Source organism: Hordeum vulgare, chromosome 3H (assembly GCF_904849725.1).
Source record: "Hordeum vulgare subsp. vulgare chromosome 3H, MorexV3_pseudomolecules_assembly, whole genome shotgun sequence".
Taxonomy (NCBI): Eukaryota; Viridiplantae; Streptophyta; class Magnoliopsida; order Poales; family Poaceae; genus Hordeum; species Hordeum vulgare.
This window is the reverse complement of record NC_058520.1, coordinates 379963930-379976502: the sequence shown is the minus strand read 5'-3', so window position 1 is coordinate 379976502 and position 12573 is coordinate 379963930. Positions and strand designations below refer to the sequence as shown.

Below are 12573 nucleotides of genomic sequence, written 5' to 3'. Positions count from 1 at the left end.
GCGCCGCGGAAGGGCCCGGGAGCCTTTTCAGCTTTCCCGAGATCCAAACCTTCCGTTTCCCCTCAGCTTTGCTTTGGACAAGCAAGAAGAGAAGAGCTTCCTTTTTGACGAAAGAGCCAGGAAGAACCCATTATGTACGCCAAGTTCTTCCAAGCACAATCACAAGAGGCCCAAGCTTAACATCCCCTACGTGTGCGTGTGCACATGATCGATCATGGAAATGGAAGCTATTATACACCATGATCCATGCTCTATTCCTGTAGTGTCAACAGGCTAGGAGCGTACTAGGAGTGGAATGCGTAATTACACACACACGAAAGGTCGTGTTACAAATCTATTTTCGTGTTACAAGACGAAAAGATGAAGAAGGCACAGAAAAAAACCGAACGAAAGTAAGATTAAACTGGCACAACTCCACGCTTGTACATGTGGGAGGTGGCGAAAAGAGCCTAAAAGGAGCTCTTTCGGCCTTTCCCCACGCCTAAACTACAAAGAGAAAGAGCTCACCCACACACAAAAGAAAAAGAGGACGGTTAAAGATCCTGCTAGCTTCCTAAACCACCGCATGCACTTCAAGCTTTAACAATTTGTACTTCGTCTTTCATTGCTTCCTTTGCGAAATTGAAATTCAGCGCGAAGCTTCCGCCTCGCTTGCTCCACGATTCCGAGGCGAAATGGTTGGAAAAAATAACTATGAGAGTGCAAGTTACGTTCCTGGGTCACTCCGGGACCGCAGCAGCGACGAGTCGCCCTCCGATATGGACGCTGCACAAAGCAAGGAGAAACGCACGTCAGAACTGCTTCATCAGTCAACGATTAATGGAGGCAAGGAACGTAGAAGCCAGCGGTCACGTACCACGATGGATGGACTCCTTGCAGTGCGCGATGGCACTCGCGATGCCGTCCTGCTTCTCCACGAGCGAGTCGTCCCGGCAAGGTGGCGACGACTGCGCCGTGGACACCGAGCGGCTCTTCCGCAGCCGGATATCCACGGCAGCGGCCCCAGGCGCCACCCTCCGCAACCGCCTCGAGATCTTGCTCAGGCACCGCCTGATCACGTCGGCTGAGGGTGTGGGTGTCCTCTTGGCCTCCTCCTGGTCTTGGTCCGGCGAGCCGTGCGCGAACGCGGCGAAGAGCCTCGCTGAGCGCCTGCTGTTGGAGCTCCGGGAGAAGCTGGCGCGGCCGCCGTAGAAGGCGGCCTTGGCGGATCCGAAGCTGAGCGTGCGCAGCTTCCCGCGCCTGCTGCTGGTGCTGAAACGTGCGGCGGCGTCGCTGGGCTCCGACGCGCAGAATTTGGCCGGCGGGGGCGCTCCCCCCCACCCGCAGCGGCTGAAGGAGAGGCGCTCGTAGGACGGCGACGCGGAGCAGCTCCGCTGCAGCAAGATGACCAAGTCGACCTCGCCGGCGCAGGAAGAGTCCTCGGACTCGGAGCTCGACTCGGCGCTGGATGCGGGCGCGGAGCAGCACGACAGGTCGAGGTCGAAGAAGGGGCCGTCGTCCTCGCTGTAGCCGCACGGCGTGGCCGGCGCCGTCGCGCTCGCTCTGATAGTGGACACGGCGCGGCGGCGGAAACGCCGCGCCGCGAGGAGACGCAGGATGTGCATGAGCGCGCTCCCGTGCTTTGGACGTGCGGGTGAGTGTGCGTGCGCACCCTGTCGTCCAACTGTTGGGGTCGGGGGAATGGGGCTTTGGCGTTTGCGTGGGTGGTGGACTGCTGCTGGTGCTGGTGCTGGTGCTGGTAGTGCCTTTTAAACGGGCGCGGCAAAGGCAGACGTGTGTGAGATTGAAGAAAGGCTCGGGTTTTTTCTTTTTCCTTACAGCGTTTTTGTTTCGTGGCTGCTGGAGTCTCGAAATGGGATTTGAGACGAGGCCACATTTACCATCCGTTTTTTGGTTGGAAGGCATGGGATTCCAGGTGGTAAGAGCATCTTTAATAGTATGTTTATATTTAAATGTCTATATGTTCATACAGACAATGCTTTAAAAAGATTTTTTATACACATCCAGTTTTACAGTAGAACATATATATATACATACATACATATATATATATATATATATATATATATATATATATATATATATAATGTGTATAATCTCTCTCCTATATTTTAATAATATTTTATAACTATCAATTCAACTACCATTTTATAACCTCCAGCGGCTCTATTCCAACCGCTCTATTCCAACGGCTCTATTCCAGTCCTATATATACGACCAATTCTCACCTCTCTTAAATCATTCTATCTTGTGCTTCACTGATCTCTCTTCCAAGTCTTGTGTCTTCTCTCCTACAACACAATGAGTGAAACCGGATTCGTTTTGGATATGCTCATGAATTCGTCGTCGTCTTCATCGGACGACGATGATCTAGCATTTGCGGAGTGCTAGGAGGAAGAGAAGGCGGATGGTCGACGTCATGGCGGTTCGACGCTGGGGCGGCAGTATTTGTATCGCGGAAGAGATACTAAAAAATGTCATGGCATGTTTAAAGGTCATGTGAATAAGCCCACAATGATTCTGGAGGCAGTTGCTTCGAAGGATCTTTGAATTTGGCATGCATTCTTTGGTTTACCAGGGTCTCTCAATGACATAAATGTTCTTCAACGTTCACATGTGTTTGCAAAGCTAACTGAAGGGGAAGCTCCTAAAGTGAATTATACCATCAATGGTCATCCATACACAATGGGGTACTACCTTGCAGATGGTATATATCCATCATGGGCAACATTTGTGAAGACAATACCAGCTCCACAAGGCAGGAAGAAGAAACATTTCGCCAAAAGGCAAGAGGGAACCAGAAAAGATTTGGAGAAATCCTTTGGAGTTCTGCAATCCCGCTTTGCCATTGTTCGGGGGCCAGCTAAAGGTTGGAAGCGCAAAGAAATTGGTGATGTCATGAAAGCCTCCATCATAATGCGTAATATGATAGCTGGAGATGAGCGAAACAGCGGTCCACGAGACTACAACTACAAATCTATGGGAGTAAAGGTGACCCCATCTCGCACTCATGCGGAACAACTGAGTACGTTTATTCAAATGAATCAACGGATCACAAACAAAACATTTCACTTTCTGCTTCAAGATGATCTAGTTGAGCATGAGGGCTACCGAAGTCTTCATCATTATAAGTTGTACCCATCAAAAGTTTTCTTCTGCTTTTTTAGGCCCCTTCGAAACCACACGAGTCTCCCACTTTGGATGCTTTTGCAATTCTAACCAACAATGCATCAATGCAAATGGCCTATTTTTATGATCTTTAGACTTGTATAAAACAAGTGCCTCGGCTTGCTGCACAAATAAATGGCCTATTACTCTCACACAACATATGAAAGTTTAGTAATGAACTAAATGTTGGAAATATGCCCTAGAGGCAATAATAAATTAGTTATTATTATATTTGTTTGTTCATGATAATCGTTTATTATCCATGATATAATTGTATTGATTGGAAACACCAATACAGGTGTGGATACATAGACAAAACTGTTGGAATTATGCCCTAGAGGCAATAATAAATATAGTTATTATTATAATTCATGTATCAAGATAATCGTTTATTATCCATGCTATAATTGTATTGAATGAAGACTTATATACATGTGTGGATACATAGACAAAACACTGTCCCTAGCAAGCCTCTAGTTGGCTAGCCAGTTGATCAAAGATAGTCAGTGTCTTCTGATTACGAACAAGGTGTTGTTGCTTGATAACTGGATCACGTCATTAGGAGAATCATGTGATGGACTAGACCCAAACTAATAGACGTAGCATGTTGATCGTGTCATTTTGTTGCTAAAGTTTTCTGCGTGTCAAGTATTTGTTCCTGTGACCATGAGATCATGTAACTCACTAACACCGGAGGAATACTTGTGAGTATCAAACGTCGCAACGTAACTGGGTGACTATAAAGATGCTCTACAGGTATCTCCGAAGGTGTTCGTTGAGTTAGTATGGATCGAGACTGGGATTTGTCACTCCGTGTGACGGGGAGGTATCTCGGGGCCCACTCGGTAATACAACATCACACACAAGCCTTGCAAGCAATGTGACTTAGTGTAAGTTGCGGGATCTTGTATTACGGAACGAGTAAAGAGACTTGCCGATAAACGAGATTGAAATAGGTATGCGGATACGGACGATCGAATCTCGGGCAAGTAACATAACGAAGGACAAAGGGAATGACATACGGGATTATATGAATCCTTGGCACTGAGGTTCAAATGATAAGATCTTCGTAGAATATGTAGGATCCAATATGGGCATCCAGGTCCCGCTATTGGATATTGACCGAGGAGTCTCTCGGTTCATGTCTACATAGTTCTCGAACCCGCAGGGTCTGCACACTTAAGGTTCGACGTTGTTTTATGCGTATTTGAGTTATATGGTTGGTTACCGAATGTTGTTCGGAGTCCCGGATGAGATCACGGACATCACGAGGGTTTCCGGAATGGTCCAGAAACGAAGATTGATATATATGATGACCTCATTTGATTACCGGAAGGTTTTCGGAGTTACCGGGAATGTACCGGGAATGACGAATGGGTTCCGGGAGTTTACCGGGGGGGAGGGGCAACCCACCCCGGGGAAGCCCATAGGCCTTGGGGGTGGCGCACCAGCCCTTAGTGGGCTGGTGGGACAGCCCAAGAAGGCCCTATGCACCATAGGAAGAAAATCAAAGAGAAAAAAAAAGAGAAGGTCGGAAAAGGGGGAAGGACTCCTCCTTCCAAACCTAGTTGGACTCGGTTTGGAAGGGGAGGGCTGCCCCCCTTGGCTCGGCCGAAGCCCTTAGGGGTCCTTGGACCCCAAGGCAAGGCTCCCCCTCTTCCCCCTATATATACGGAGGTTTTAGGGCTGATTTGAGACGACTTTTCCACGGCAGCCCGACCACATACCTCCACGGTTTTTCCTCTAGATCACGTTTCTGCGGAGCTCGGGCGGAGCCGTGCTGAGATAAGATCACCACCAACCTCCGGAGCGCCGTCACGCTGCCGGAGAACTCTTCTACCTCTCCGTCTCTCTTGCTGGATCAAGAAGGCCGAGATCATCGTCGAGCTGTACGTGTGCTGAACGCGGAGGTGCCGTCCATTCGGCATTAGATCGTGGGACTGATCGCGGGACGGTTCACGGGGCGGATCGAGGGACGTGAGGACGTTCCACTACATCAACCGTGTTCACTAGCGCTTCTACTGTACGGTCTACAAGGGTACGTAGATCACACATCCCCTCTCGTAGATGGACATCACCATGATAGGTCTTCGTGCGCGTAGGAAATTTTTTGTTTCCCATGCGACGTTCCCCAACAGTGGCATCATGAGCTAGGTTCATGCGTAGATGTCTTCTCGAGTAGAACACAAAAGTTTTTGTGGGCGGTGATGTGCATTTTGCTGCCCTCCTTAGTCTTTTCTTGATTCCGCGGTATTGTTGGGTCGAAGCGGCTCGGACCGACATTACTCGTACGCTTACGAGAGACTGGTTTCATCGCTACGAGTAACTCCGTTGCTCAAAGATGACTGGCGGGTGTCAGTTTCTCCAACTTTAGTTGAATCGGATTTGACCGAGGAGGTCCTTGGATGAGGTTAACTAGCAACTCATATATCTCCGTTGTGGTGTTTGCGTAAGTAAGATGCGATCCTACTAGATACCCATGGTCACCACGTAAAACATGCAACAACAAAATTAGAGGACGTCTAACTTGTTTTTGCAGGGTATGCTTGTGATGTGATATGGCCAACGATGTGATGTGATATATTGGATGTATGATATGATCATGTTGTAATAGATAATATCGACTTGCACGTCGATGGTACCGCAACCGGCAGGAGCCATAGGGTTGTCTTTATACTAATGTTTGTGCTTGCAGATGCGTTTACTATTTTGCTAGGATGTAGCTTTAGTAGTAATAGCATGAGTAGCACGACAACCCCGATGGCGACACGTTGATGGAGATCATGGTGTGGCGCCGCTGACAAGAAGATCGTGCCGGTGCTTTGGTGATGGAGATCAAGGAGCACGTGATGATGGCCATATCATGTCACTTATGAATTGCATGTGATGTTAATCCTTTTATGCACCTTATTTTGCTTAGAATGACGGTAGCATTATGAGGTGATCTCTCACTAAAATTTCAAGACGAAATTGTGTTCTCCCCGACTGTGCACCATTGCTACAGTTCGTCATTTCGAGACACCACGTGATGATCGGGTGTGATAGACTCAACGTTCACATACAACGGGTGCAAAACAGTTGCGCACGCGGAACACTCGGGTTAAGCTTGACGAGCCTAGCATGTGCAGACATGGCCTCGGAACACATGAGACCGAAAGGTCGGTCATGAATCATATAGATGATATGATTAGCATAGGGATGCTTACCACTGAAACTATGCTCAACTCACGTGATGATCGGACTTGAGCTAGTGTAAGTGGATCATGAACCACTCAAATGACTAGACAGATGTACTTTTTGAGTGGGAGTTTAGCGAGTAATTTGATTAAGTTAAACTCTAATTATCTTGAACATAGTCTAAGTCCACTTTGAATATATTTGTGTTGTAGATCATGGCTCATGCGACATTCACCCTGAATTTTAATACGTTCCAAGAGAAAGCTAAGTTGAAAGATGATGGAAGCAACTTTGTAGACTGGGCTCGTAATCTTAAGCTGATCTAGGAGATGAACCACCCGCTACGGCTGATCAGGATGTTAAGAACGCTTGGTTAGCACGTAAGGAGGACTACTCAGTAGTTCAATGTGCAGTCTTGTATGGCTTAGAGCCGGGACTTTGACGTCGCTTTGAGCATCATGGAGCATTTGAGATGTTCCAGGAGTTGAAGTTTATCTTTCAGAAGAACGCCCGGATCGAGAGGTATGAGACCTCCGATAAATTCTATGCTTGCAAGATGGAGGAGAACTCGTCTGTCAGTGAACATGTGCTCAAAATGTCTGGGTACTCAAACCGTCTAGCTGAGCTGGGGATTGAACTCCCGCAAGAAGCTATCACTGACAGAATCCTTCAATCACTGCCGCCAAGCTATAAAGGCTTTGTGTTGAACTACAACATGCAAGGGATGAACAAGTCTCCCGACGAGTTGTTTGCAATGCTGAAAGTCGCAGAGTCTGAACTCCGTAAAGAGCATCAAGTGTTAATGGTGAATAAGACCACTAGTTTCAAGAGAAACGGCAAAGGCAAGAAGGGTAATTCGAAGAAGAGCGGCAAGCCTTTTGCCAATCCGAAGAAGAAACCCAAAGCTGGACCTAAGCCTGAAACAGAGTGTTACTATTGCAAGGGTATGGGTCACTGGAAGCGCAATTGCCCCAAGTATCTGGCTGAAAAATCAGGTATATTTGATATACATGTTATTGATGTGTACTTAACCGGCTCTCGTAGTAGTGCCTCGGTATTCGATACCGGTTCTCTTGCTCATATTTGCAACTCGAAACAGGAACTACAGAATAAACGAAGGCTGGCGAAAGATGAAGTGACGATGCGCGTGGGAAATGGTTCCAAGGTTGATGCAATCGCCGTCAGCACAGTTTCACTTCAGTTACCATCAGGATTAGTTATGAACTTGAGTCATTGTTATTTAGTGCCTGCGTTGAGCATGAACATTATATCTGGATCTTGTTTATTGCGAGACGGTTACTCTTTTAAGTCAGAGAATAATGGTTGTTCTATTTCTATGAGTAACATCTTTTATGGTCATGCACCCAATGTGAGAGGATTGTTCATATTGAATCTTGATAGTGATACACACATACATAACATTGAGACCAAAAGAGTTAGAGTTAACAATGATAGCACCATATTTTTTTGGCACTACCACTTAGGTCATATTGGTGTAAAGCGCATGAAGAAACTCCATGCGGATGGACTTTTGGAGTCACTTGACTTTGATTCACTTGACACGTGCGAACCATGCCTCATGGGCAAGATGACTAAAACTCCGTTCTCCTGAACAATGGAGCGCGCAACTGACTTGTTGGAAATCATACATACCGATGTGTGTGGTCCGATGAGCGTAGAGGCACGCGGCGGATATCGTTATTTTCTCACCTTCACTGACGATTTGAGTAGATATGGTTATGTCTACTTAATGAAGCACAAGTGTGAAACATTTGAAAAGTTCAAGCAATTTCAGAGTGAAGTTGAAAATCATCGTAACAAGAAGATCAAGTTCCTACGGTCTGATCGTGGGGGTGAATATCTGAGTTTCGAGTTTGGTGCTCACTTAAGACAATGTGGAATTGTTTCACAGTTGACACCGCCTGGAACACCACAGCGTAATGGTGTGTCCGAACGTCGTAATCGTACTTTATTAGAGATGGTGCGATCTATGATGTCTCTTACCGATTTGCCGTTATCGTTTTGGGGTTATGCATTAGAAACAGCTGCATTCACTTTAAATAGGGCACCATCAAAATCCGTTGAGACGACACCATACGAACTGTGGTATGGCAAAAGGCCAAAGTTGTCATTTATTAAAGTTTGGGGATGTGATGCTTATGTCAAAAAGCTTCAGCCTGAAAAGCTGGAACCCAAAGTGGAAAAGTGCATCTTCATAGGTTACCCAAAAGAGACAGTTGGGTACACCTTCTATCTCAAATCCGAGGGCAAAGTGTTTGTTGCTAAAAATGGAGCTTTTCTCGAGAAAGAGTTTCTCTCGAGAGAATTGAGTGGGAGGAAGATATAACTTGATGAGGTTGTCGAACCTCTGATCCCTCTGGATGGTGGCGCAGGGCAAGGGTAAACCTCTGTCGTTGCGACACCGGTTGAGGAGGAAGTTAATGATGATGATCATGAAACTCCGGTTCAAGTTTCCGTCGAACCACGCAGGTCGACAAGACCACGTGCTTCTCCAGAGTGGTACGGTAATCCCGTCTTGTCAATCATGTTGTTAGACAACAATGAACCTGCAAATTATGAAGAAGCAATGGTGGGCCCAGATTCCAACAAATGGCTAGAAGCCATGAAGTCCGAGATAGGATCCATGTATGAGAACAAAGTGTGGACTTTGGAAGTACTACCTGAGGGCCGCAAGGTTATTCAGAACAAATGGATCTTTAAGAGGAAGACGGATGCTGACGGCAATGTGACCGTTTATAAAGCTCGACTTGTGGCAAAGGGTTTTTCACAAGTTCAAGGAGTTGACTACGATGAGACATTCTCACCCGTAGCGATGCTTAAGTCCGTTAGAATCATGTTAGCAATAGCTGCATTTTTCGATTATGAAATCTGGCAGATGGATGTCAAAACGGCGTTCCTTAACGGTTTCCTTAAGGAAGAGTTGTATATGATGCAACCCGAAGGTTTTGTCGATCCTAAGAATACTAACAAGGTGTGTGAAAGGATCGATATGGTTGGCTAGAGGGGGGGGGTGAATAGACAACGACCACTTTTTAATTAATCTTAACAAGTTAAGGTAAACACTATACGGGTTCACAAATAATATGACAAAGAGGTGATCCCTATAGATGCTACCAACAAGACCTATTAAGGCAAGTAAGATATAGTCACAAGTAAAAGCAAATACAAAGTAAAGGGTAGAGATAACCACAAGTGGAACCGATGGAGACGAGGATGTGTTACCGAAGTTCCTTCCTTTTGACAGGAAGTACGTCTCCGTTGGAGCGGTGTGGAGGCACAATGCTCCCCAAAAAGCCACTAAGGCCACCGTATTCTCCTCACGCCCTCACACGATGCAAGGTACCGTGATTCCATTATAGGTGCCCTTGAAGGCGGCGACCGAACCTTTACAAACAAGATTGGGGCAACTCCACACAAAGCTTGGAGGCTCCCAACAAGACCACGAAGCTTCACCACAATGGAATATGGCTTCGAGGTGACCTCAACCGTCTAGGATGCTCAAACACCCAAGAGTAACAAGATCCGCAAGGGATAGGTGGGGGAATCAACTTTTCTCTTGGTGGAAGTGTGGATCTAGGCCTTCTCAACCAATCCCTAAAGAATCAACAAGTTTGATTGGGTAGGGAGAGAGATCGGGCACTTTTAAGCTTGAGGAGCAACAATGGAGCTTAGAGAGGTAAGAGATAGAGTTCCTCAGCTAGAAGAACCCTTTATATAGTGGGGGGAAAATTCAGACCGTTTTCCCACTCTCTGCCCGAGATCCAGCGGTACTACCGCTGGGAAGGAGCGGTACTACCGCTGCCTGGCGGTACTACCGCTGGATGCAGCGGTACTACCGCTGGGGCTTCCAGCGATACTACCGCTAGCACCAGCAGTACTACCGCTGGCCCCTTGGTAGTGCATAAGCACTACTACCGCCGGGAAAGTCTTCGCAAAAGGGTCCGTCCACGAACTACCGCTAGGTAGGTGGAATAAGGCACCTGGAGCGGTACTACCGCTGTCTGGCGGTAGTACCGCCACTTGACAGCGGTAGTACCGCTAGCTAGCGGTACTACCGCCCCCTGGTCAGCGGTAGTACCGCTGGCAGTCCAGTGGTACTACCGCTGACACCAGCGGTACTACCGCTGGGGACCATTTTTGCAGAGAAGCTCACGACGAAGTAGGCGAGGGCCGCTCCAAAAACAGAAGGGGAGAATTGTGATGAGTGCGTGTGTAAAGATAGATTCCACCCAAACCTTTCCACTATGGATCCCCTCTTAATAGTACGGCTTTCCTATGACTCAAATAAAGAGAATCGTAGAGAGCGCCGTGTTTCCGTTCCAGAAGAGAGGAGACTAGTTGTCTTGTGCCGTTGACGAGTGTTACCTGAAACCTTGACACACACGATTAGTCCTGTACGGTACTGTCATCAATCACCAAAATTACTTAGGCATAAACCATGCCTCAACAATCTCCCCCTTTTTGGTGGATTGATGACAATACCGGATTTGCACAGATAATAATATGAGAATAAAAAGATAGAGATATATGACATATGACTCACAGCATATGATGGAAATAAATCTGATCTCACATAAGAAAGATCATGTCTCACACAAGATAGCAAACGAATCAAACCGAGTTCAAAGCAAACCATACGAGATAAAGCAAAGAAATGCAAAGTTTGAAGTGAAAGCAAATCCTAGACTCTCTCCCCCTTTGGCACAAGACACCAAAAAGGGGCACACCTAATGCCACAGGTAACTACTCCTCGTCTTCAGGATCACCAGACTCGTATGTCCCTTCCTGGTCGGTCTGCTCCTCCTCTGCTGCCTCATCGCCACACCACTGGTACCCCTGAGCATGCATCCGGGTGGCCTCCGGAGTGATGTCGTCCTCGGAGCCGCTGGAGATGTCCACATCCAAGGTCCTGAGAACACGTTTATGCCTCTGACGGCTCTGCTTCTGAGCCACATGTGTCTGGTACTATCCCTTGGCCTGCATACAGAAAAGTGTCTTCATCTTGTCCTGTAGTTTGATAGCCCAAGATGGCATGGCAGATGAGCGGGGCTGAGAGGCAGGTCCTCTGCCAGCAGCGGTCTCTGTATCAGTGTCCATGTGCTGAGAAGATGAAGATGGGTTGGCCCACTTGTCCTTGACGCGCAGCCTGATTGGGTCATGCACAACGTAATCAGATTGTGCATAGAGCACCTCATCCGGAAAAGTCTGTTCCCACTTATAGCAAATGTATGCAAACAGGCAAGGCCCATAGATAGGAACCTTACGATTGATGATGTAGTTCCAAAGCTCTGTGAACATCACATCTGCAATATCCAGCTGAGCAGACTCTTGAGACATAGCATCCTCACAAAGTAACAGCATCTCAGCCAAGTAGCCATGTACCTCATCGAAGTTACCAATCCGAGGAAAAAGAGTGTTGCGAAGAATCCGATGCATGATGTCCAGGTGCTTGGGAAGCACCCCCTTCCTCAGATACAGTGACTACAGTCTGTCCTTTGCGGAGGCCCTATTGGTGGGGGCTGCAGCATGTGGACGCAGCCCAAGAGGAGTGTCAGCACCCTGAAAGTCAATGTGAAGGAACTGCATGAACTCAGTCCAGGAACCAGTCATCTTTTTTGACCCAGTCATCCAGATCATGGAACGCTGATCATCAGGTGAGAAATGGACTGTGACATAAAACTGGGCCACTACAGTGGGATCAAAGTCCGTCTTGAAGGTAATGATGTCTTTGATGCCCAGTTTGTCAACCAGAGAGAGGGCATCACCAAAGTACTCCATGTGCCGCTGAAGATGTGCCAGATCAATCCACTGAACAGAGACATGGTTCTTCTTGAAGGAAGCAATAACATCTCGATATATCCTGCACTGGTCCTTTACCCAGACATTTTCAACCCCATCAATCACTTCCCTCTCCTTGAGATAGGGGTTCTTGGTGCGGAATTGCAGAAAGTCCTTGGATGACATAGAACGGATATTGACCCTCTTCTCCTTGTGAGCGACCTTCTTGAAGGTCTTCTTCTTGGGAGGCAGACCAGACGTGGCAGACCCCTCGGGCACCTCTGTGTTGCGAAACTGTTTGGATGCCGTGTCCCGTGGGGGGTTCGAACGGCGAGCAGAGCCACCTGTGACACAGACCACAAAGCAAAAAAGAGGCGACAAGAAAAGTCAAGGCAATGAATCTTGAAAACGCATAAAAAGGAAACATGC

At 47.3% G+C, this 12573-nt stretch overlaps 1 protein-coding gene across 1 annotated transcript; it reads right to left on the bottom strand.

Annotated features, from left to right (window-relative positions):
• Positions 1–303: 303 nt before the first annotated feature.
• LOC123439985 lies at positions 304–1735 on the bottom strand. Its single transcript, XM_045116581.1, has 2 exons — positions 857–1735; positions 304–765 (listed from the first exon to the last, which is right to left on the bottom strand). Exons 1-2 carry the CDS (start codon positions 1602–1604, stop codon positions 707–709), a joined length of 807 nt encoding a protein of 268 aa, XP_044972516.1. The 5' UTR covers positions 1605–1735; the 3' UTR covers positions 304–706.
• Between the last annotated feature and the right edge of the window lie 10838 nt (positions 1736–12573).